General features: G+C 39.5%; 1 protein-coding gene across 1 annotated transcript; it reads left to right on the plus strand.

Annotated features, from left to right (window-relative positions):
* Positions 1–117: 117 nt before the first annotated feature.
* Positions 118–27163, plus strand: LOC117706914 (guanylate-binding protein 2-like). The gene is made up of 11 exons (XM_034500086.2): positions 118–469; positions 12821–13032; positions 13696–13823; positions 14630–14739; positions 18403–18599; positions 18945–19187; positions 20701–20981; positions 22063–22275; positions 24500–24602; positions 24880–25073; positions 26535–27163. The coding sequence occupies exons 2-11, from the start codon at positions 12843–12845 to the stop codon at positions 26643–26645; spliced, it is 1770 nt and encodes a 589-aa protein (XP_034355977.1). The 5' UTR covers positions 118–469; positions 12821–12842; the 3' UTR covers positions 26646–27163.
* Positions 27164–27263: the final 100 nt, after the last annotated feature.

Raw genomic sequence — 27263 nt, forward strand, 5'->3', positions numbered from 1 at the left:
GTGTAACAGAGTGGGACTGGCAACTTCACAAAACAAACATTAACAGACAACAAAGGAAGGAAACATAACAGAAAGATTTTAAAACCACACCCTCTTCAGTAAGCACATCACCTTGCATTTTCAACACCCACAAGAACTGTGGTGTAAAAACTGCACCATTTATTAATCTCTGCTTGAGAACTCTCACAGATCCTCCTCCCAGGAGCATAGCCCTCACTCCCTCCATGGTGGTAGAATAATCCTTCCACCCCCTGCCCAGTGAGGAATTTTTTTATTTTCACTTCCATCCTCTTAAGCATTGTTCTATTAAAGAGCTAACTCCTCACAAGTTCTCCTGGGAAACTCCAGAACTTCTTGGAATACAACAGGACCCAAGTCCTGTGAGAGAGGAAAGAGCACTTTGCAGCCAGACCCTGAAGCAAAGCTGTCAGGCAGTGAAAGACTTCTTCTCTAAAGGATTTCACCTCAGGTAAGACAGAGGCAGGGCTGGAAAAGTGTTTACCAGACTGCTGCTGGTTTACCCTAACAAGAGGAGGCTGAAAGAGACAGATTTGATGGGGCAGAGCTGGTTGAGAGAGGCAGGCTTTACCCTAAATGCTCCTGTTTCTATTATGGAAAATTAATTAAACTCTGGTAAAGAAGAGTTTACACTGAGGGCATAAGTGTTTTGAGGTTCTTATTGCTTCCTCAGAACCATTGTAGATAATCTTTACTGTCTAATGAAACTCAGACAAAATCCTCGAATTTCTTTCCAGTGTCTACCTAAGTAAGTTAGGCTGCTTGGAATTTGAAAACAGAGATAGTTCTCCTGTTGACAATCTAGGAAGCTATAAAAATCTTTGTGTATACTATTTTGAATATATATCTATATATATTTTGAATATATTTTGAGTATATATATCCAATATATATTTAAGTATATATTATATATAATATATATAAAATAATTATACATATATACATATATATAATTAATTCCTTGAGAACATCATGTATGTCATGTGTTTTGATTGTATATATTCCCTACTCTTTCCTCCGTCTCCTCTATCCATCATCCCCACTCTCTTCTCCCCAGTTTCCTGACCTCATTGAGTCAAGTTACTGCAGTTCATTCAGGTGTGGACATAAGGCCACCTAGTGGAGTTTGGGTAACTTGCCAGGGGCCATATCACTCAAGAAAACCGACACTGGGTTCTCTCTCAGCCATTAACTGCCAAAATCATCTCAGTTATGCATGGGCCTTCCTGAGCTGCTCATTGATCTATGATAGAATTTTGACTGCTTGATTCTATGCAGCTTTTTTTTTCTTTTGTTTTATTTTCAAGAAAGTGTTTCTCTCTGTAGCTTTGGCTGTCCTGGAACTCACTGTGTAGACCAGGCTGTCCTCAACCTAAGAAATCCATGTGCCTCAGCTTCCCAAGTGTTGAGTTGAAGGTGTGTGCCACCAACCACTCTGCTTTATGTGGGTTTTTAATAGGCAGCCACAGGTACTGTGACTTCATGAGTTGAATAATCGTATCGTGTTCCAGAAGATACTGGTTCACCTTAAAGTGATGAATATACTCCATGTGAGTTTTTTTTTACAATTCTTTTTTTATTTAATATTTTATTTACATTTAAGATGCCATCCCCTTTCCCCATTTCCCCTACCTACAAAACCCCTGTCCCATGCCCCCCCTTTCCTTTTTGCTTTTAAACAATTTTTTAAAAAATGTTAATCAAAGGATTTATAAGTTTGGTAATGCTCAATCAGAAGCGTAACCCAATACCCAACCTAGATATAAAAACCATCTTTGACTGGTGAAGACCTGTGAACATCTGCCTCCATGCCCCCCTCTCTTTCTCTCATCACCTAGCTTCTCCTTTCCTTCATCTTCTCTCCTTACTCCATCTCTTCCTCTCAATACTCTTTCCCACTTAGCTCCTCCTACATATCACTCTTCCTGTTAAAGTAAAACTTTTCTCTCAAAATACAATTAGACCATACTTATTCCTAATTGTACCAGTGAGGTAAAAGATAGTCCTAATACCCAGTCCATCATTCTGTTGACTAACCAGACCCTCTGTCATCTCTTCTAACTAAAATACTTACTTTTGATCCTGGCTCTTTTTATGGCTTTAGAATGAATGTCAGCTGAAAACCATCTACTCAGATCTTTTCCCTCAAAGTAAATAGCCAGGATTGGCTATGAGACTATAGGTCTTCAACCCCATCAGAAATCCAGAATGACTGAGTTAACTGAAATTTTGGGAAGCACTAAACATAGCTTCTAAAAGTTAGCCAATTAATAGAGACCACTGAACACCTGAAAAGCCCCTATACTACCGAACGTTGGAGCATCAAATCTTCAGCCTTCTGGCCCAGAGTCATCTGACAAACCTTAGTGATGCAGGATTATTAAGGGCTGATTACTCTGTCTAGGTAGATATAATCAGTCGACTATTCTGCATGTGTGTCCTTTTCTGGACAGTAATTTGTCTGTAGATGGAAAGACGCAATTCTTGCCTAGTGGCTGTCACCACACAACTGGAGTAACTCCAAGGATGCTCAATTTCTTCTTAGAATCCAAGACAGGAAGCTGTCAGGGGCAGACAGGTCTCTAATCAGAATGGACATTAATATATAAATATTTGTAGCATCAATTCTATGGACTTCTGATGTTTTGAAAACCAACTATCCATGTAAGGTAACCTGGACTGTTGTCTGTTCACTCCTCTCAGCTATTTCTAAATAAAATATGGGAAACCTCCTAACAATAAACTCAAAGCCATGAATTTGCTATAGTCCTTAACTCATAGGTTAACCATCCCAAATCAGTTAAAAAAATTAAAGAAGGACTTGGTCTAGGCCTTGTATTCCCAAATGTGTTATACAGGCACAATGCCCATGAGAGTATCAATATTCATCTCACTTTTATATTAATAGGAAGCCCCCAAGGGGGCTGACATTTTTTTAAAGATGTTGGTTCTAACAGCTTTTCTTTCCCCCCCCCTTTTTAAATTTGGTGTAATATTTACATTTCAGATTTTATCCCCTTACCCTACTTCCTCCCACCACCCAGAAACCTCCTATCCCATCCCCCTCCTCATGCTTCTATGAGGCAGTGACCACACCTACCCCCCCATCCCCTCCCCACCCTCACATTCCCCCCCACTCTATGTTTATTTTTTTTATGGGACCAAGAAATTCCTCTCCCACCTATGCCCGACAAGGCCATCCTCCCCTACATATACCGCTGGAGTCTTGGGTCCCTCCCTATGTGTTCCCAGGCTGGTGGTTTAGACCCTGGGGGGCTCTGGTTGTTTGGTATTGTTGCTTTTCTCCTGGGGTCACAAACCCTTTCTGCTCCTTCAGTCCTCTCTCTAAGTTCTCCATTGGGAAACCCCTGATCATATCAGTGGTTAACTGTGAGCATAGTCCTCTGAGTGTGTTAGTCTTTGGCAGACCTCTAAGGAGACAGCTATATCATGTTCCTCAGATTATGCACTTCCAGCCATCCACAACAGTGTTTAGCTTAGGTGGCTGTACATGGGATGAATACCCAGGTGGAATGGTCTCCTGATGGCTCCTCCTTCAGTTTCTGTCCCATGTTTTGTTTCCGTATTTGCTCCCTTGAGCATTTTTGTTACTCATTCTAAGTAGAACTGAGGCATCCCATCTTGGTCTTCCTTCTTCATGAGCTTCATGTGGTCTGCGGGTTGAGTCTTTGCTATTCCAAGCTTTTGGGCTAACATCTGCTTAACAGTGAGTAAATACCATGTGTGTTCTTTTGTGATTGGATTAACTCACTCAGGATGATAGTTTCTAGATCCATCCATTTACCTAAAAATTTCTTGAATTCATTATTTTTAATAGCTGAGTAATACTCCATTTTGTAGATGTACCACATTTTTTGTATCCATTCCTTTGTTGAGGGACATCTTGGTTCTTTCCAGCTTCTGGCTATTATAAATAAGGCTGCTATGAACATAGTGGAGCATATGTCTTTATTATATGTTGGAGCATCTTCTGGGTATATGCCCAGTAGTGCTATAGCTGGATCCTCAGGTAATGCTATGTCCAGTTTTCTGAGGAACTGCCAGACTGACTTCCAGAGTGGTTGTACCAGCTTGCAATCCCACCAGCAATGGAGGAGTGTTCCTCTTTCTCCGAATTTTCACCAGCATCTACTATCACCTGAGTTTTTGATCTTAGCCATTCTGATTGGTGTGAGGAGGTATCTCAGGATTGTTTTGATTTGCATTTCCCTGATGACTAAGGATGTGGAGCATTTCTTAAGGTGCTTCTCAGCCATTAGAGTTTCCTCTGTTGAGAATTCTTTGTTTAGCTCTGTACCCCATTTTTTGATACGGTTATACGGTTGTCTGGAGTCTAATTTTTAAGTTCTTTGTATATCTTGGATATTAGCCCTCTATAGGATGTAGGATTGGTTAGGATCTTTTCCCAATCTGTTGGTTGCCTATTTGTCTTATTGACAATGTCCTTTGCCCTACAGAAGCTTTGCAATTTTATGAGGTCCCATTTGTCAATTCTTGATCTTAGAGCATAAGCCATTGGTGTTCTGTTCAGGAACTTTTCCCCTGTGCCTAAGTATTCAAGGGTCTTTCCCACCTTCTCTTCTATTAGTTTCAGTGTATCTGGTTTTAAGTTAAGGTCTTTTATCCACTTGGATTTGAGCTTTGTACAAGGAGATATGAATGGATTGATTTGCATCCTTCTACATGTTGACCTCCAGTTGAACCAGCGCCATTTGCTGAAAATGCTGTCCTTTTTCCACTGGATGGTTTTAGCTCCTTTGTCAAAGATCAAGTGACCATAAGTATGTGGGCTCATTTCTGGAACTTCAGTTCTATTCCATTGATCTTCATGCCTGTCTCTGTACCAACACCATGCAGTTTTTATTACTATTGCCCTGTAGTATAGGTTGAGGTCAGGGATGGTGATTCCCCCAGAAGTTCTTTCGTTTTTGAGAATATTTCTTGCTATCCTGGGTTTTTTTGTTGTTCCAAATAAATTTGCAAATTGCTCTTTCTATCTTTATGAAGAATTGATTTGGAATTTTGATGGGGATTGCATTGAATCTATAGATTGCTTTTGGTAAGATGGCCATTTTTAATATATTAATCCTGCCAATCCAGGAGCATGGGAGATCTTTCCATCTTCTAAGATCTTCTTTGATTTCTTTCTACTGAGACTTGAAGTTCTTGTCATACAGATCTTTCACTTGCTTAGTTAGATTCACTCCAAAATATTTTTTATTATTTGTAACTATTGTGAAGGGTGTCCTTTCCCTAATTTCTTTCTCAGCCTATTTATCTTTTGAGTATAGGAAGGCTACTGATTTGTTTGAGTTGATTTTATATCCAGCCACTTTACTGAAGTTGTTTATCAGGTTTAGGAGTTCTCTGGTGGAAGTTTTAGGGTCACTTAAGTATACTATCATATCATCCACAAATAGTGAGATTTTGACTTCTTCCTTTCCTATTTTTATCCCTTTGACTTCCTGTTGTTGTCTAATCGCTCTAGCTAGGACATCCAGTACTATATTGAATAGGTAGGGTGAGAGTGGGCAGCCTTGTCTGGTACCTGATATTAGTGGGATTGCTTCAAGTTTCTCTCCATTTAGATTGATGTTGGCTACTGGCTTGCTGTATATTGCTTTTACTATGTTTAGGTATGGACCTTGAATTCCTAATCTTTCCAAGACTTTTAACATGAAGGGATGTTGAATTTTGTCAAATGCTTTCTCAGCATCTAGTGAGATGACCATGTGGTTTTTTTCTTTGAGTTTATTTATGTAGTGGATTACATTGATGGATTTCCGAATATTGAACCATCCCTGCATTCCTGGGATAAAGCCTACTTGATCATGATGGATGATTGCTTTGATGTGATGTTGGATTCGGTTTTCGAGAATATTATTGAGTATTTTTGCATCAATAATCATAAGAGAGATTGGTCTGTAGTTCTCCTTCTTTGTTGGGTCTTTGTGAGGCTTAGGTATGAGCGTAATTGTAGCTTCATAGAACAAATTGGGTATTGTTTCTTCTCTTTCTATTCTGTGGAATAGTTTGAAGAGAATTGGTATTAGGTCTTCCTTGAAGGTCTAATAGAATTCTGCACTAAAACCATCTGGTCCTGGCCTTTTTTTGGTGGGGAGGGTTTTAATGACTGCTTCTATTTCTTTAGGGGTTATGTAACTGTTTAGATGATTTATCTGCTCCTCGTTTAATTTTGGTGCCTGGTATCTATCTAGAAAAATGTCCATTTCATCCAGATTTTCCAATTTTGTTGAGTATAGGCCTTTGTAGTAGGATCTGAGTATTTTTTAATTTCCTCTTTTTCTGTTGTTATGTCTCCCTTATCAGTTCTGATTTTATTAATTTGAGTACTGTCTCTGTGCCCTTTGGTTAGTCTGGCTATGGGTTTGTCTATCTTGTTGATTTTCTCAAAGAACCAGCTCCTGGTTTTGTTGATATTTTGTATAGTTCATTTTGTTTCAGCTTGGTTGATTTCAGCCCTGAGTTTGATTATTTCCTGTCGTCTACTCCTCTTGGGTATATTAGCTTCTTTTTGTTCCAATGCTTTCAGGTGTGCTGTCAGTTTATTAATGTACGTTCTTTCCATTTTTTTGTGGGCACTTAGAGCTATGATTTTTCCTCTTAGTACTGCTTTCATGGAGTCCCACAAATTTTGATATGATGTGTCTTCATTTTCATTTAAATCTAAAAAGTCTTTAATTTCTTTCTTTATTTCTTCCTTGACAAAGTTATCATTGAGTAGAGAATTGTTCAGTTTCCATGTGTATGTGGGCTTTCAGTTGTTTTTGTCCAAGTCAAAGATAAGTCTTAGTCCATGGTGGTCTGATAGGGTACAAGGGATTATTTCAATCTTTTGTATCTGTTGAGGCCTATTTTGTGACCAATTACATGGTCTATTTTGGAGAAGGTACCATGAGGTGCTGAGAAAAAGGTATATTCTTTTGTTTTAGGATAGAATGTTCTATAGATGTCAGTTAAGTCCAATTGGTTCATAACTTCTGTTAGTTCTGTTGTGTCTCAGTTTAGTTTGTTTCCATGATCTGTCCATAGCTGAGAGTGGGGTGTTGAAATCTCCCAATTTTATTGTGTGAGGTGCAATGTATGCCTTAAGCTTTAGTAAAGTTTCTTTTATGTATGCGGATGCCCTTGCATTTGGAGCATAGATGTTCAGAATTGCAAGTTCCTCTTGGTACATTTTTCCTTTGATGAATATGAAGTGTCCTTCTTTATCTTTTTTGATTATTTTTGGCTGAAAAACGATTTTATTTGATACGAGAATTGCTACTCCAGCTTGTTTCTTGGGGCCATTTGCTTGGAAGATGGTTTTCCAACCTTTTACTCTGAGGTAGTGTCTTTCTTTTTCACAAAGGTGTGTTTCCTGTATGCAGCAGAATGTTGGGTCATGTTTATGTATCCAATCTGATAGTCTATGTCTTTTTATTGGAGAATTGAGTCCATTGATATTAAGAGATATTAAGGAAAAATGAATGTTGTTTCTTGTTTTTTTTTTTTTTGTTATTGGCAGTGGTATTATGTTTGTATAGCTACCTTCTTTTAGGGTTGTTAGAAGATTACTTTCTTGCTTTTTCTAGGATGTAGTTTCCCTCCTTGTGTTGGAGTTTTCCACCAATAATCCTTTGAAGGGCTGGATTTGTTGTAAGATATTGTGTAAATTTGGATTTGTCATGGAATATTTTGGTTTCTCCATCAATATTGATTGAGAGTTTTGCTGAGTAAAGTAGTCTGGGTTGGCATTTGTGTTCTCTTACGGCCTGTATGATATCATTCCAGGATCTTCTGGCTTTTATAGTCTCTGGTGAGAAGTCTGGTGTAATTCTTATAGGTCTGCCTTTATATGTTACTTTACCTTTTTCCCTTACTGCTTTTAGTATTTTTTCATTGTTTTGTACATTTGATGTTTTGATTATTATATTACGGGAGGTATTTCTTTTCTGGTCTAGTCTATTTGGGGTTCTGTAGGCTTCTTGTATATTTAAGGACATCTCTTTCTTTGGGTTAGGGAAGTTTTCCTCTATAATTTTGTTGAAGATATTTACTGGCCCTTTAAGTTGGTAGTCTTCACCCTCATCTATACCTATTATCCTTAGGTTTGGTCTCCTCATTGTGTCCTGGATTTCCTGTATATTTTGGGTTAGGAGCTTTTTGCATTTTGCATTTTCTTTGACAGTTGTGTCGATGTTTTCCATGGTGTCTTCTGCACATGAGATTCTCTCTTTTATCTCTAGTTTTCTGTTGGTAATGCTTGCATCTATGACCTCTGGTCTTTTTCTTAGGTTTTCTATCTCCAGAGTAGTCTCCTTTTGAGATTTCTTTATTGCTCCTACTTCCATTTTTAGATCCTGGACAGTTTTGTTTAATTCCTTCATCTGTTTGGTTGTGTTCTCTTGCATTTCTTTAAGGGCTTCTACCTGTTTACCTGTGTTCTCAAATTCTTTGAGAGCACTATTTATGACCTTCTTAAAGTCCTCTAACATCATCCTGAGAAGTGATTTTAATTCTGGGTCCTGCTTTTCTGGTGTGATGTGGTGTTCAGGACTTGTTATGGTGGGGGAACTGGGTTCTGGTGAGCCAAGTAACTTTGGTTTCTGTTGTTTACATTCCTGCGCTTGCCTTTCGCCATTTGGTTAGCTGTAGTTCTACTCATACTCACTGGTTCTGACTGGAGTCTGCCTTTCCAGTTATCTTGGTTGTATCAGAACTCCTTGGGGTACGGATGACTCTATGATCCTGAGTCCAGGTGCTCTGGGTTCAGTGGCTCCTCTAGGATATTTCAGGATATGGAGTCTCCACAGTGGTAGACCAGCTAGGTGTTTGCTGTTCTGAATGTAGTTGCTCCTCTAGGATGTTTTGGGATATGGTGTCCCCTGCTCTGCTGCTCTGTGGGCCGTGTCCTCACTAGGATGCCTGCAGCTCTATGGTCTTTGACCTCTCTTGGGTGCTTCTGCAGCTCTGTGGTCTGTGACCTGTGACCTCCCTAGGGTGCCTCTGAACTCAGTTTCCAGAGGGGAACATATTGGCTGGGAGACTGCTCCAGCCACTGGTATCCGGGCCAGAGGCAGAAGGGGCATGGTTCTCCACAGGGGCAGGGTCTGGCTGCCAGGTGTTCTCTGGGGGGCTCCCTACTGCCAGTTGTGCTTCTAAAGCCTAGGGCTGTGGGCGGGTTCTCCTACCTTCTGCTCTGTGATCCGTGCCCTCCCTAGGGTGCCTCTGAACTCAGTTTCCAAAGGGGAACAGATTGGCTGGGAGACTGCTCAAGTCACTGGTATCCGGGCCCTACAATTTTTTTTTATTGGATATTTTATTTACATTTCAGATGCCATCCCCTTTCCCCATTTCCCCTCCCTAGAAAACCCCTATCCCATGCTTCCTTTTCTTTTTTGTTTTTATACAATTTTTTTTAAAAATGTTAATCAAAGGCTTTATAAGTTTGGTAATGCTCAATCAGAAGTGTAACCCAATACCTAACCTAGATATATCAACTATCTTTGACTGGTGGAGACACGTGAACATCTGCCTCCATGTCCCCCCCCCCTTCTCTCTCTTTCTTTCTCTCACCACCTAGCTTCTCCTCTCCTTACTCCTTCTCTTCCTCTTGGTACTCCTCCCACCTTAGCTCCTCCTACATGTCACCCTTCCTATTAAAATAACACTTTTCTCTCAAAATACAATTAGAGCATAATTATACCAATTTGTACCAGTGAGTTACAAGATAGTCCTAATACCCAGTCCATCATTTTGTTGACTAACCAGATCCTCTGTTATCTCTCCTAACTAAAACACTTAGTTCTGAACCTGGCTTTTTTCTTGGCTTTAGAATGCATGTCAGCTGAAAACCATCCACTCAAATCTTTTCTCTCAAAGTAAATAGCCAGGATTGGCTATGAGACTATAAGTTTTCAACCCCGTCAGAAATCCAGAATGACTGAGTTAACTATAATTGTGGGAAGCACAAAGCATAGCTTCTAAAACTTAGCCAATTTATAGAGACCGCCGAACACCTGGACAGTCCCTATACTACAAAACGTTGGAGCATCTGTTCTTCAGCCTTCTGGCCCAGGATCATCTGACAGACCTTAGTGATGCAGAATTATTAAGGGCCGATTACTCTGTCTAGGCAGATATAATCAGTCGACTATTCTGCAAGTGTGTCCTTTTCTGGACAGCAATTTGTCTGTAGATGGAAAGAGGCAATTCTTTCCTAGTGGCTGTCTCACCAAAACTGTAGTAACTCCAAAGATGCTCAATTGCTTCTTAGAATCCACAACAGGAAGCTGTCAGGAGCAGACAGGTCTCTAATCAAAATGAACATTAATACAGAAATGTTTGTAATGTCAATTCTGTGGAATTCTGATATTTTGAAAACCAACTATCCATGTAAGGCAATCTCGACTGTTGTCTGTTAACTCCTCTCAGCTATTTCTAAATAAAATATAGAAAATACCCTAACAATAAACTCCAAGCCATGAATTTGCTATAGGCCCTTAACGCACAGGCTAACCATCTCAAATCAGTTAAAAAAAGTTAAAGAATGACTGAGTCTAAGCTGTGTATTCCTAAATGTGATTTACAGGCACAATGCCTATGAGAGTAACAATATTCATCTCACTTTTATGTCAGTAAGAAGCTGGTACCAATGAAAACCTTAAATTTGAAATCAAAGTAAATTTTGTACCATTTAAGAAATTATAATTTCATCTTGATAACAATTATACCGATTTCTACCAATAGGTTATGGCTATGAAATAAATCCTAGCTAATCCTCCCTATTCCAATAAAACCACTACTTTACCCTAGAAAGACAGCCCAATATTTACCACCTGAGTCCCCAAGCCCAGGGAATAGGGGCGATGACTCTTCATTTACTTCTTCAAGCTGATTACGGGCATTGAGATATTAGAAGAGGGGCAGGAGGAAGAGTAAATTGATAAGCCTCTGACACCGTGTCTTCACTGCATCCAGATGGAATTCCAGGACATCAGAGGTTTGAGCAGGTCTGCTCAGCTTGCATGATGAGTAGATTCACCAAGGCTGTGTATTTGGCAATATACAATTCTCAAAACAAATTTTAGTATCAAGATAATTTTTTAGAGGGATGACATTTTATTAAAGATGTTGGTTCTAACAACTTTTCCTTTTTCCCCTTTTTTTTATTGGATATTATATTTACATTTCAAATTTTATCCTCTTACCCCATTCTCCCCACCACCCAGGATTTCCTTATCCCACCCCCCCTCCTCCTGCTTCTATGAGGGTGTGCCCCCACCTACCCCCGACTTTCACCTTCCCACCCTCAGATTCCCCCCCACTCAGCATTCAGCCTTCATGGGACCAAAGATCTCCCTTCCCACTTATACCCAACAAGGCCATCCTCCCCTACATATACAGCTGGAGTCATGGGTCCCTCCCTATGTGCTCCTAGGCTGGTGGTTTAGAACCTGGGGAGCTCTGGTTGGTTGGTATTGCTGTTCTCCTCATGGGGCCATCAACCCTTTCAGCTTTCAGTCTTCTCTCTAACTTCTCCATTGGGAACCCTTGATCAGATCAATGGTTAGCTGTGAGTATCTGCCTCTGGGTATGTCAGACTCTGGGGGACCTCTAAGGAGACAGCCATATCAGGCTCCTGTCAGCGTGGGAGATTGGCAGAGTCATCCCGCACACTGGTGTCTTGTGGGTGCCAGGGCCTGTGCATTTAGCTAGCTGGAGTCCTGGTCAGAGCCAAGGAGCAGCTGGAACATAGTGGCTGCCCGGGAACAAGCTGTACAGGGTGCAGGTTTCTAAATATCATACCTACTTGTATACATCTATGCCTACACACACACACACACACACACACACACACACACACACACTCACACACACACACAGAGAGAGAGAGAGAGAGAGAGAGAGAGAGAGAGAGAGAGAGAGCAGTATTTGGTCATTTATTAGTTCTAATCATTTCTGAGGAACCTCCTCCATACTACTTTCTACTGCAGCCACAGAAGTTTACATTACCACGGGCAATGAATTAGACTCTCATTCCCACACCCTTGGAAACACTTGCCATCTGTTTTCTTTATGCAGGATATTCCCAGTGGGGTGAGATGGAACCTCAATTCATTTTTCACTTGCATTTCCCTGGTGGTTAAACCCTAGACATTTTTTTCTAAGTATTTGCTGTTCAAGTGGTAAATTTGATCACAAAACATTAGATAGTTCTTGGAAGGTAGCCCCTTAATCAAGAGACCATATTTAAAAGAGTACTATCAGAGCAAGTCATGTCCACATCATTCCTGCTCTGATGTTATCAGTAACGATTGCATAATATCAGTTCTGGAACCTTCTTGCCATGTATATACCAGTAGAATTTCAAGATAACATTAAGGAAAAAACTAGAAAATTATCTAATTGAAGGATACTCTACAAGACAACTGCTATATACTCCTCTAAGATGTAAGGGAATGGAGGATAAAGGAAGATCGAGGATCTACTGAAGATGAGAAGAAGCTGAAGAGATGTGAGGATAAAGCAGGGATTCTGGATTAGATCAGGTAGCAGAGAAGGAGCCTTAGTAAAAACTTGACTTAAGAAACAGAAGAGGTGTAAGGCTCATTAGGAGTGTTGTGAAAATGCTGCAAACCCAGCCAGCCACTACAGTCAGGGTATTTAGGGTACTGGAGTGGACAAAGCTGAGTATTTACAGCACTTTGTACTCAGTACACAACTTTTCTGGTCATCTATGAACTTCAAATTGTGGTCCAATTTATCTTCTCCTCAGAGACAAAAAGAACACCCTGGACATGGCCTCAGAGATCCACATGTTGAAACCCATGTGCCTCATTGAGAACACTGAGGGGAGGCTAGTGATCAACCAGGAGGCTCTGAGCATCCTGTCTGCCATCAACCAGCCTGTGGTGGTTGTGGCCATTGTGGGCCTCTACCGCACAGGGAAATCCTACCTGATGAACAAGCTTGCTGGGAAGAGATCAGGTGAGTGCCACCAGGAATGCTGTGCTGGGTTCCTTCCGTTCACTCAGGTAACCAGCATCCTAAAAGCAAATGTGAGGAAAGAGTGTCAGAGATATGGAGGACTAGGAAAGGATACCATCTGTCCACCAGTGAAATTTCTCACTGTTGAGCCATCTTCACCCACTGGATTTTTTAACAGTACCTTTGTTTTCCAACTGAAAGTTATTGCAGGTGTGTTTTAGAGAAAGAATTAGTACATTCATTGAGAAAGTTACATTTCTTTTTTTAAAATTTTATTTTAGAGACTAAGTCTCTTTGTAGTCCTGGCTATCCTGGAACTTGCTCTATTGACCAGGCTGGCCTTGAACTCGGAGATATTCCTGCCTCTGCCTCCCAAATGCTGGCATTAAACGTGTGCACCATCACCAGTTGGCTAACTTCCTTAGTGATGGATTATAAAACATTGACTAGACTGTCAGTGTAGGAGGAGCAAGTATCTTGCTCTAAGAAATGAATACATTGATCAACATTAGATATTACAAATTTGCTATTTCTAGGCTAGTAGGTCAATCAATATTTGAAGTCGTTCTACTCTATCAAATGTAACTATGTTAACTTTTAACTCAATATCAGGAAGCACCTTCATTACTCCCCTTCCCATCTCATGCTCATTCTGCCTTGCAGGCTTCTCCCTGGGCTCCACTGTGCAGTCTCACACCAAGGGCATCTGGATGTGGTGTGTGCCTCACCCCAAAAAGGCAGGGCAAACCCTAGTTCTGCTTGACACAGAGGGCCTTGAAGATGTTGAGAAGGTAAAAAAAATCTTTCAGATTCTACTTGTAGCTTCTCAATAATTAACCTTACACTACTCACCCCACTCCTGGATTTATGATTCTGAAAAATCCGATGAATGTGTTATTCTTCAAGTTTGTCTAAGAGCCAAGTATTGTGGATCGGCCTTTAAAGGATAGCTCACGATATTTTAGTCACTTTTTTTTCTGTTAATCAAAATAGAATATTTTGGTTGAGACTCTAGTGATCAACCTGAACTTGCCTATATGTGGCAGAAACATGGCTGACTATTCAATGTGGGACCATGATGAAAGTACAATGTTTGGAATTCTCAAAGAATTCTTAAAAAATATTTTTAAAAAATGGTCACTTCCACAAAGGACTGTAAAAGGATCACAGTGCAAGATCTTCAACAACATCAGTGTTTATGGAAGGTCACGAGTTACTACTCTGCCCAGTCTGAGACAAACAAAAGTCTTATTGAAAGGCCTTACTGTCACGAGTACTCAAATGGCCTTTAGCATATACAACATGTTCTGTGAGTGAAACCAGCATGCAAATTTAGATTTTAGTAACTGACCAACATTATGAATTTTAAGTGTGAATGTGCTTCATGCTCTCACATAAATGGATGTACACTGTCATATTTGAATTATACAATATGAGTTGACGAGTCATATAATCATTGTACAGCTAGAAAATTATTATGTAGTAGAAATGACTTGCCTTTTATGTCATAACTGATGGGGTACAAACAAAGGCTTTTTTGCCTACCTGAGTTGATGGACAGTCTCTTAGTCACTCTTCTTCACTCACTGACCTGTAGGGTGACAACCAGAACGACTGCTGGATCTTTGCCTTGGCAGTCCTCCTCAGCAGCACCTTCATCTACAATAGCATAGGAACCATCAATCAGCAGGCTATGGACCAGCTACAGTATCCTTTTGTGTGTGGTCTAGCATAGTCCTAAACCTAGAAAGAACAGTTTCGATATTACATCAGGTATATGGGTAGGCAAGAACCATAATATTAAGTCTCTCATTAACAAATCCTTTGCCGGGCGGTGGTGGCGCACGCCTTTAATCCCAGCACTTGGGAGGCAGAGGCAGGCGGATTTCTGAGTTCGAGGCCAGCCTGGTCTACAGAGTGAGTTCCAGGACAGCCAGGGCTACACAGAGAAACCCTGTCTCGAAAAACCAAAAAAAAAAAAAAAAAAAAAAAAAAAAAAAAAAAACAACCAAATCCTTTGATACTCATCACATGAGTTTGCCTCACTTTGCAGAAAAAATTCAAACTTCTTACATCATACATTGCCATAGACAGAATGGTACGCTGTTGAGAGAATCCCTGTCTGCATCAATATTTGTCTAAATATTGTCTAAATCCTCAACATGATTCAGAACCCATGTTCTCAATAATCAGTATTATCATTATCTCTTAATATTAGTAATATCCTGACTGCCCTCTGGATACTATAGGTAATATTTATCTTGCAATTCATCAAGGGATCTGAGCTGGTCATTGCTCTTTAGTCTGTACCTCCAGTATCAGTCATCAATGGTTCTCCAATCTACAGTTTGGTAATTTTTTTATCCTTTGCATTGGATACATGACATCCTTTGAAGCCAGTGCCCTCAAACCACACCACCTCCTTATACCAAACCCCTAGTCCACACCACCTTCTTTGCTGAAGATTTTACTCCTTGGTGTTTGGAGACTGGTAAACTGTAGACACTGACTTTCACTATTCTCTCCTGGTTCTTCCTCCTGGTATCGTTCCTTCTTTTTCTTTCTCAATTACCAACCCTATGTTAGTATCAATGCCACCAGGGTATCTATGAACTTAACCTCAGGTATCATACTGCATTTTTTTGTGTATCCTTATGCTCAACCAGAAGTCAGATTATCTGATTCTTTCAGCATCATTTCAAGTATCAATTTTTTTCTCTTCAGAACCATTGGTTCTTGATCTAGAACTTCATCATTTCCTAATATTTTCCCCCACCACTCTCTGGCTAACTGGTCTGTTTCCTTTGAGGACTCTGAATGTCATAGCTCATCCCTTCCTGCACCTTTCTTCATTCTCTCCTCTTAGTCCCTAGGCAGCAGTATTCTGTCTGATGGGTTTCTGAGCACCTATATTTCAGTCACCATCAAATTTCTGTTTAAAACTGTGACAGATTCATTTTTTATCTCTATGTAGATCTTTAAGAGATGATTTCATCTCAAAATTTACAAAAACCGTTCTCCAACCTTTCCCATGATAGCACATTCCCACATGTTTCACAAAGTTGCTCTGCTCAAAACCTCATCTTGATCCTTTCCTTCACATCCTAGAAAGTATTCGCTCACAGATGTTTAAATCTCTTATCAGCATAGCTATTTCCCTAGACCAGTCTCACTATCTTGCCTACATTGTCTCTAGTTCTAATACTCTTTCCTGACCGTTTCAACTGTCAGTTGGAATTCCAACAGTGTGACCTTATGCAATACTGCCATATCTACCTTCTCTACTTTCAGAATCCACCACTGGCTTCCTACTTAGTAGAAAACAAACTTGAAACTTCTTATTTTAGCCTTCAAACTTATATATCCTGCCACTTATTTCCTTAATGTGTATGCCCTATGCAGTGGAGTTCATACACATATTAGATACACTCATATTGTTCTATCACAGGGGTTCTGACTACTACCTGGAATGTTACCCAAATAGAAGTTTCAAATGTTTCATTTCCTTAGTATTAACTGTGTTATTAAGGCCTAGATAACTGTTACCTAGATAGTCTACCATTATAAGGAAACTTTCTCATTGGTCTCTACTGTTACTAGGAAACTTTTGAATGAAAAAAATTAATTATAAATTTTTAGAAACCAATTATGATAAAAGTTGGTAGAACTTTTTTGTATATTTATAAACAATAAGCTTGGACCTGAACCAACCACCCAACAACATTTCTTGCACCTATGTATAACCTGTTATGGTATTTGCCCATATAAGCTGCCCCTGGGTTGAACTCCAACATAAGAGAGACAGCTGCACTAATATAAGAAACTATTTGGAATAAGACTTACATTTTGAGTTGGGGTCTAGTAAACTATAAGTTCCCAAGACTTCGCTGGGATCTGACATCCTATTTGACAGAAAGAGACATGTATGTGGGTAACACATCTTGGTTGGCAAGTTAAGACATAAATGTTACATAAGTCCAATCCTGCTAGACAAATTAAGACATGAATATTAGAGAAGGCCTGTTCCCTGGCACAGTTAAATCCACATCCAATGGGAGAAGGATAAGTATGCAGCAATGACATGTTCCTAAGGAAATTCCCCTTTCCCTAAATCTTGACTGGTGAAACAGCTTGACACAGATGTTTGTAGATGTAGGGCTTAAAATCCTGTAGAATCTGAACTCAATGTCATGGTTCAGTTCCTGGCCAACCAGTTCTTGGGTGTATGCTCTATAAACTACCTCTGTCTGAATGAGATTGGTGTTCATGTGGTTTGTGAGGCAATTCCTAGACCCCAACATCTGTGTGTGTGTGTGTGTATGTGTGTGTGTGTGTGTGTGTGTGTGTGTGTGTGTGTGTGTGTGTGTGTTCGTGCATATAAGCTGCTTGCTGAGCCTAGAAAGATCATATTTCCGGAAACTTTAATTTCACCAAGTTGTAGGCCACTGGACATCCGTATTGGGAAGTGAGCTCAGGTCCTCTGCAAGAACACTAACTGCTCCTAACCACTGACCCATCTCTCCAGACTCTTCACTGGGGCTTTCATGGATGGTTCCTCTAATTCTTTTACATTTCTACTAACAAGTACCACAGAAGGCACAGGAAGGTCAATTAACTAGATTTATTCTCTACTCTTTGAGCTAAGACAATTTGCTACACCAAAGTGGTAGTAAATATCTGAGATTTTGAAATAATTTATTTATTGTTTTTGTTTCTGTTTCCAACTGCTACACTATAAACTCTATGTTGGTAGCATTCTTTCATTAATTTTATAATTTATTCCCTGGGATTGCCTAATTTATATAGAGTCTCAGTAGATGTTGGTGAATGGTTGAATTCTGTGAATGAGTAAGCTAATGTGCTAGTTTGTTTTCTGTTTCTGTGATGAATGTTATGGCCCAAAACAACTTGGAGATGAAAGGGTTTGTTTACCTTATATGTTACAGTCTATTATCAAGGAAACCAATGCAGAATCCAGGATGCAGAGGCTGGAGCAAAGATCTTGAGAGTTCGGTTCTTGCTTCATGTGCTTGCTAGGCTACTTTTCTTATACAACTTGGGACTACCTGCATAGGGTAGACACCACCCACTGTAGGCTGGGCCTTCCTGCATCAATTAGTAATTGAGAAAATGTCCCCACAGACATATTCACAGTCCTTGCTTATAGAGGTAACTTCTCATTGAAGAATTAATCAGTTGAGGTAATTACTCCTCCCAAATATTTCTAGTTCTGTGAAATTGAGGAAAACTGACCAACCCAGCTAAACAAACAAAAACCAAAAAACCACATTAATTTGGGGAGGCACTGGTAGAATATTTATCATAAAATGATAAACTTGTTTCTGTACTTTTCTTAACTGACCTTGTCAGCTATGTGACAGAGCTGACTGATCTTATCAAGTCAAAGTCCTCACCTGATCAGAGTGGGATAGATGACTCTGCTAACTTTGTGGGCTTCTTTCCAACCTTTGTGTGGGCTCTGAGAGATTTCTCCCTGGAGCTGGAAGTTAATGGAAAACTGGTCACTGCTGATGAATACCTGGAACATTCATTGACCCTGAAAAAAGGTACCTGGATATGTTGGAATTTCAGAAACAAACAGAAAACAATTTCATAAATGTCATTTCTGCCCAGTTGGCAAAGGTCTGTAGTTTGTAGCTGTGTTGTCCTAACTATTATAAAAAATAAAAACACAACTTAATGGAATCACTTGGACTCCTTTTGAAAGTTCACAAGCTACATCTTCTTAGAGAAAGGGTGTTTTCTCCCATTCCTTTATGTTTTTCTATCACTCATTTTTCATTATATATTCTCCAGATTATGTAGGATTTGTGAAACTTATGGAACTGGAAAGTTTCATATTTAGAAATAATTTATTGGAAGTTTACTGCATTTAATTCTAACTCTGGCAGGAGCTGATAAGAACACTAAAAGCTTTAATGAACCTCGACTGTGCATCAGGAAGTTCTTTCCAAAGAGGAAGTGCTTCATCTTTGACAGGCCTGCTCAAAGGAAGCAACTCTGCAAACTGGAGACTCTGCCGGAGGAGCAGCTGTGTAGTGAATTTGTAGAACAAACTGCAGAATTTACCTCATACATCTTCAACTACTCTGCTGTCAAGACTCTGTCTGGTGGCATCATAGTCAATGGGCCACGTAAGTCATTCTTTTTACTTCTGACCTTGACTTTTATTCTTCTCACTGTAGAGGATACTCAGGGAGACACTTTCAAGCAGACCTAACATCATTAGTTGATGTCACTGAAAGTGTACCATGAAAACATTACATGGTGGAATTTACTGGGGAACTACAGCTATTTCTCACTATCTCATGTCTATAATATCAAAAGAGAAAATAACTAGAAAATAACTCAACCCTATGAGCCTATTTCTCTCACTCATTGTTCCCATGTATATAAAGGATTAATAAAAGTCAAGAGAAATTCCATGTTAATGGAGTTTCACACTAAGGACTGCAACTTTCATGTACAAACCAAATGTTTAGTAATGACTTTAAGGAGCCAATTATTGAGTACAATGAGGAGTAAACAGATGTGACTTCCATCCTCATTCCAACACAACATAGCCACAAGACATTTTAAAAGGAAACAAACAAACAAAGAAAGAAATAAAACCCAAAATTCACAGTGATAAATAACAATTCAGATAAGTAATAAAACATAAGGTGCTGTTACTTGGGAGTCAGGGATCTAGGCCAGTGGGACTTCAGTTCATGGGGGCAGAGAATGTATTGTTTTTTAACCTTATGGGTAAGGGAATGATGGGAATGGGTTGAAATCACCTACAAAGAAAGAAGGCAAAAGCTGATATACTAACTTAGAAGAAAATGGCACAGAGTGTAACACAACTTTCCAACTTCAAGAAAGTAAGAGTCTGTTGACTGAAAGAAGAACGTGGAAGAGAGAGATTATCCCATTGAAGAGGTGTGGAAGGATGGTGTCCTGAAAGCACAGGGACATGATTTAAGCACATCATCATTGGTTCTAAGCTCTATAAAGGTATGGCAGGCATGGATTCTGAGGGAGACAAGGTAAAGCTTTTTAGTCTACATGCATAGCTTCCTTGAGTGTTCTGCATACAACATGTTGTGGTACTCCAAAGGGCAGGACAAATACCTGGAGTTTGGTGTTTTTAATCAGTCAACAAAGCTCTGAGAAAACCTAGATAATTTCTTCATCAATGTGCAGTTTTGTGGGAGAGCATCTGGGTTGATCTATCATATAGTCCAGAGATAGGACAAGAAGGAATCACCATTTTAAAGACCACAACAAAAAAGTCAGCAGAAATGGCAAAGCTTTCACTTTGGACTTTTTTTTCTTTTTTTAATTGATTAAAAATGAAAGGACAAATGAATTTGAGGAAAGAAAGGAAATAGGGAGAGAGGAAGGAGAGTGAGTAAAGGAACCAGATTTAATATTGTAGCTCTCCTTCCCCAGTACTAGAAGCCACTGAATCCAACATTTATCTTTTGAACAAATGAAGGAGCTCTGAAAACCAACCAATCAACCAAACAAAGGATTTAATATCCTTTGTTCCTCATGGTTAACAAACTATTATATTCCTACTTTTTCCTAGAGAATTCTAAAAATTGTATGTAGAGTGATCTCTCTACCAACTGACAGCCATTTTCTTAACTTTGTCTTTTGTAGGTCTAAAGAGCCTGGTGCAGACCTATGTCAGTGCCATCAGCAGTGGGACTCTCCCCTGCATGGAGAATGCAGTCCTGACTTTGGCCCAAATAGAGAACTCAGCAGCAGTACAAAAGGCCATCACCTACTATGAGGAACAGATGAATCAGAAGGTCCAGATGCCCACAGAAACCCTCCAGGAACTGCTGGACATGCACAGGCCTATTGAGAGTGAGGCCATTCATGTCTTCCTGAAGAATTCTTTCAAGGATGTAGGCCAAAAGTTCCAGACAGAACTAGGGGTAGGTGTAGTACCCAAAATCATAAGGCAATAAAAACATGGACACTTTGGGGGATGCATGGTTTTTTTAGTATCCAAGTGACACTCAATGATGCATTTTTTTACACATATTTACAATGATTATTGAAAGATTTGATTCTTCTGGGAGCCATGTTTTTAGCCATTGAGGGAATTGCACACGTGCATTTACAAAGGATCATTTATTTGCTTTTTTTATATGTTATTATATTCTTCAAGTTTTTATCAAGTTCAACCTAGTGTAGTTTTTATTATTAAGGAAAACATCATTGTTGTGTTTCCCACTGGTAATGATAAACCAATCATAAGATGTTTTGCTGTTTAACCAATGGCAATGCTTTTCAGATTTTCAAAGCAGAATTTTACAAAGGACATGTGGTTTCATTCAGATGTTCTGATAAAACAGCATAGTCAATGTGAACAGAAAATTTATTACTCTCTAATCTACGGGAGATTAAAGAGCCGCCATTTAGGCACGTGCTTCATGTCATTTGGAGAGACTGCTCTTCTGCTATGCTTTCCAAACACTTACATGCTCTTTACATCACCTTCAGTATTTTCTTGGCTATATGGTGAGGAAATACAAAGGAATATTCCCATATTAAAGAGCATTACTTAGCCCATTACACTTTCCCGGGTTTTTTTGTAAAGCTTTTCCCACAGTCTGATAAGACACCTCCAAGACTGGTGTTGTTACTCCATCCTAATAGACAAAGAAACCTTAGTTCATTAATCAAAATGTCATGAAGCCACAAAGTGGTGAGTTCAGGAAGTCCACACAGGCCTGCCTACCTCTAAATGTTCCTTCAATGAAAGCTTTGAATAGATAAAGGCTTCCCTCCTGAAAAGTGATCCCTGTGGTCTGGAAATATCTCTGTAGCAGGAAAACAGGGAAAAAGGCCTTAAGGAAATCAAATTTGAAGTTTCAGTTTCTATAGGCAGCACCCTAATTAGGAAGATTCTCACAGTAAGATGAAGAGCCTGACCCCACATAGACACTCTCCAGTAGTCTGCTGTGTTATCTCTCTTTTCTCAACCATCCTTGTGATTTTCTCCTTACCTAGAACCTGCTGGTAGCCAAGCGAGACGCCTTTGTTAAAAAGAACATGGACGTGTCATCAGCTCGTTGCTCAGATTTGCTGGAGGATATTTTTGGACCTCTGGAAGAAGAAGTAAAACAAGGGACATTTTCTAAAGCGGGAGGTTACTACTACTTCCTTCAGATGAAACAAGAGCTAGAGAAAAAGTATAAACAGGCTCCTGGGAAGGGGCTCCAGGTAAATCAAGAAGTTGGTACCATTTTGAAGGCTTGGTGAGGAATCTCTTCCAAATGCCAATGAGAATGAGGAAGATGCAATGGTGTTGATGGAGAGTGGACTTGTCTTGCATTCATCTAGGCAGACAGCCAACTGTGAGACAGATAGCAGATTTCTTCTTGGAAACACAACTGAACCTCTTAAAAATGTTTGTGGAATTCATTCATTCACTCAACCATTTGGTTATCTAATTATCTGAAATGATTTATTTCACCTTGTGAATCATGACCTTCTCAGATTGTAAGAGACAAGATGATTAAAAGTAATAATGGTGGTAATAGCAGTTAGGACTTAGATTCTTCTCCCCGTTTCAGAAACTGGATCTCTTAATTCTCACACTACCACACAAAACATGCCTTACTATTAGTGTGTATATAAATTGAAACAGAAAATGAGGCACAATAAGTACAAGTCTCATTGCCAATGAGCAGTACACCTTGAATGCAATGCCAGACAGTATCATCTGCATTCATTAGGTAGAAACTACTCTACATGGGTAATAGAGTTTAACATTGAGTTTGACTTTGTATTATCTACAAATAACAATATTTTAAATGACTGGATATTTCTTCTTTTTCTTCTAGTCAATAAGTCAGGTAGGAAGAACACAGTGCCTCTGTGATGGCTCTACCACCTACTTGTTCCCAGGGTTCTTCCTCTCTTTTCCATCAGCTCATTAATTCAGTAACTCCATCTCCAGGCTGAGTTCCTGCTCTAAGATAGCTGCAAGAGAGTCAGGCTCTACTTCAACTTTATACCCCAAAACAAAAAGGAGGGACAAAAGGACAAAAGAATTGTGCACGAACTCCTATTACGATTATGAAGATGCACTATGACTTTTCTGATTATACACTTTTCATATGAATTTAATTTCATGAATATTCCAGATTTTTAGGAGATACTGTAATTTATTGTTTTGATAGAGTATGTAGAAAAAATTAGCAAATTGCTCAAATATGTTAGAAAGACCAGTGGCTATATAGGGGATAGAAATTTCAAACAACAGAAATAGTCTATAAAAGTAAATGAATGGATATTTTACATGTAGCAAGAGGCCTGATTTTCTGGAAGGTAATTGACAAAGTAGAGATTAGCAAGATATAAAGATCACAGTCTAGACAAGGAGCATCCTGGAGGACAATGAAAAATGCCTGATGCCCTTTTGAATGAACTACAAAGTCATCTTTGAGCATTTGAGTAATAGGAGCATTCTCAAAGTGACATGGCAAAGTTCTAGATACTCCAAGATAAATAGTCTGGAGCAGTAATTTAAGCAGAGGCTAGTGTAGGCATGTGAGATTTGGATGCAACAGATGACAAGCAAAAGGCTGATGTTACATTATGGAAGCAAAAACCTGACACAGTGAGCTCAAAGTTACATAAGATATGTGAAGCAGATAAGAAAAGAGATCAAAGATACAAACTAGTTCAATAGAGTTTATGACATACTGAAAGATGAGGCTGGGAAAAGATCAGATTTGGGTGTGGAGTTCTCTATGTCAGTTTTAGGTCCATTTAACGCAGGAAGCTATTTGTATTGCTACATAGCAGTTCAATTAATGATTGAAATCAATTAACATCAATGATAGTTAACTGTAGCAGGATATTTTACTCTCTACATTTTACAATAAGGCTTGGTAATTTGCGAAGAGCTAAGGTGGGAGGAGCAAAGAGTGGAAGGAGGAGAAGGAAGAGGAGGAGCTAGGAAGAGGAATGAGAGAGGTAGCAGCCATGGAGAACCATGCAAGGGTCAAGAAAAGTCGTAGGCAACGATTTATATCTTAAGGTTAGGTATTGGGCAACAACTCTAACTGTGTGGGCATCTTGTTAATTGAGTATTTCCAAATATAAAAACATTGAATAATCTTTGAGCATAAGATTCTTCATTCTACTGGGTACCATGGGCATGGCAGATATTCTGGGGTTTAGCCAACCTTTGTGGAGATAGCAGAGCCATCTCCCACACTGGCGTCTGGTGGGTGCCAGGGCTTGTGATTCTAGCTAACCTGAGCCTTGGTCAGAGCTGAGCAGTGGAGAAAGCACACTGCTCTTGGCTTCAGGCCTTGTCTAGTCAGGAACATGGCAATCCCATAAGAAGAAGCCAGGTCAGGTGCCACCGTTTTAAATTTTACTGCTACAGTTAACAGACACATTGGCTTGTCTCCAACTTATTTTATACTACTAGGCAGAAGCAATGCTGAAAAAGTACTTTGAGTCCAAGGAAGATGTTGTTGAAACACTTCTAAAGACGGATCAGTCACTCACGGAGGCAGCAAAGGAGGTCGAAGGTGAGAGCTGCTCAAGACACTCCAGATGATGGAAGCTCTTGACACATTTAGTAGTATTGGTCCACATGGAATCCTCAATTGTGGGGAAGAATTTCAAGCATCATTCGTGGTGTTCTTTTATTAACTGGCATACACCATTATCTGTTATTAATTGGCTATTCCATTCAGAAATTGTCACATGAAATTTTATCAAAGATAAGAGAAAATCTTAAAGGAGCTAAAAATCAAAAGAAACTCATAAAGTTTAATCTTTATATCCTTTGCTTCTCCTCCTCAGCGGAACGTATAAAGGCTGAAGCTGCTGAAGCTGCAAACAGAGAGCTAGAAGATAAGCAGAAGAAGTTTGAGCTGATGATGCAGCAGAAGGAACAGAGTTACGAGGAGCACCTGAAACAGCTGACTGAGAAGATGAAGGAGGAACAGCAAAGGTTAAGAGCAGAACAGGACAACATCATAGCTCTTAAACTTCAGGTAATCCACCATATCATCCCAGTACATTCCTGTGTCCCAATCAAAAATTTTTAGTAGTGAAGAGCATTTATCTGTCTTACAGAAGAGCCATGTCTTGTTCTCAGTGTCCACACAGTGTTTACAACAGCCCATAACTCTATTTCCAGGAAATTGGACCTCCTCCTCTGGCCTCTCCAGGCACTGCATATATGTAGTGAATTTACATACATTACAAGCAAAACACTCATCATTTAAAATGACATAAATAAATCTTAAAGTCAACCGAGAAAATCAAAATGCAAGTTAATAGGCAGGCTGATGCAGGAGGATGACTAGTTCATAATCAGCCTGGGTTAAGAAGTAAGACCTTTGCAATGAAGACTCCTGCAGTACAGTAAATGGTTCAGAAACTCTGATACATTTTCATCCTGTCACTGCTTAACTCCAGCCCTGTCTAGTGAGTAAGAGCTGTTTATGGCTGAAACTCTTTATTATGAAAAGTTTATGAAACTCTTTATTAGGCTGTCCATAGACAGTGGCTAGGAATTGCTTAAGCATCTTCTACGTATTTCCATTTCATAATTCTAGACTGTTATTTCTCTCTCTCTCTCTCTCTCTCTCTCTCTCTCTCTCTCTCTCTCTCTCTCTCTGTGTGTGTGTGTGTGTGTATGCTAGATGAGGATGCTGTAATTCCATGAAACGTAAGCTAATTAACACAATATGCAGCTTATTTTCTCTACTGAATGGAACCCAAAGGAATTCATTTTTGCTACACCTAGGATGACCTTGTCTCTGGAAGCATCCCTAGCCATCTATCTACTCAAGCTCATGGGTTAAGTACCACATTTGCAGTATTCTGCATTCCTCTACATGTGTGCTGAGTCTCCAGAGTGGTTCAGAATATCCTGTGAGAACTGCAGATCACAGTTGCTTTGGTATATTTATGTCACCTCTTTCTGTCACTAACATATTGGGCATGTACTAAATTTCTTGATTGAACACCTGCCCAGCTTCAAGTAGTGACCTTCCATTTTGTTTGAGCTCATCTTCATCACTTTCTTCTATGTGTTTGAGAGTCTGCATTGCACAGCTCAGAGATGAGGCAAGAAAGTACAGGCAAGCTGGTGTTGATTTGATAGAAAACTGTGTTTTACATGAGTCAAAGGATGTAAGAACAGGACCTGATGGTTGTTGGCTATTGGAGTTTTAGAACTGTTAGACTACATTTCTAAAGCTGGAGAGAGCAAAGGAAAACATTTATAAGCTTTTGTAGAAGACAAAAGAGAGACTGAGACAGACAGACATATGGACAGCAAAGAGACAGAGGAGGAGAATGTTAAAGGTGGAAAAGGCTTCAAGAAATACACCCGAATTCTCAAGGGTTTAGTGGACTAATGGAGAGTCTGTGAGACTAATGGACAGTTTGTGAGACGTTGGGGAGCATGAAACATGATCAGAGTCCAGCTTCTATTTCTGTTTTAGGAACAGGAAAAATTTCTCAGGGAAGGATTCGAGAATGAGAGCAAGAAACTTCATCAAGAGATTGATAACTTGAAGAATAATGACTCGTCTGGGATATGCACCATTCTCTGAATGTCTGAGGCCCAGACCTCTCTGCCAAGCTTTCTTCATCACAGAGTTTGTTGACTGAGCACCTCAGGCTTTGAAACAACTGTTATCAACCTCAATTCACCTCAGGTCAAAATCAATCACTTGCAACTCCAGTTTGAATTTTCTCCGTGTGTAGAATGCATGTATAAGTGGAGGCTCAGTCATCTGTGTTTTATTGGTCCTCTGGACCTGTATCATGTCCAACCACATGTTACTTCTTTATAATCTTATGTTTTCTTCTTTCCTTCAGTATAGCTTCTGCAATCACAGAGCAAACAATTTTTAACTAACTTGTAAACCGAATTCCCTTTCATTTCTCTTAGAACTTTGATGTTTTACTACAGTCATTCAAAACCTAAATCCCATCTCCCCACTGTGACAATATATCTTGAAATTTCTCAGGACAAATGTCTTGCAAGAGCATGAGTTAATAAAAATGACTAGCCCAGTGTAATGTTCTGAATGTGTATTATTATTTGTGGTTGATTTTGGAAATAAAAGAAAATTCTAATAAACTAAAAAGTTATTAATTTTTATATCATTAGGTAGTATCCAGGGTGCCTAACTGCAGGATGTTAGAGTGCCTACTCTCTATTTCAT

Source organism: Arvicanthis niloticus, chromosome 4 (genome assembly GCF_011762505.2).
Source record: "Arvicanthis niloticus isolate mArvNil1 chromosome 4, mArvNil1.pat.X, whole genome shotgun sequence".
NCBI lineage: Eukaryota > Metazoa > Chordata > Mammalia > Rodentia > Muridae > Arvicanthis > Arvicanthis niloticus.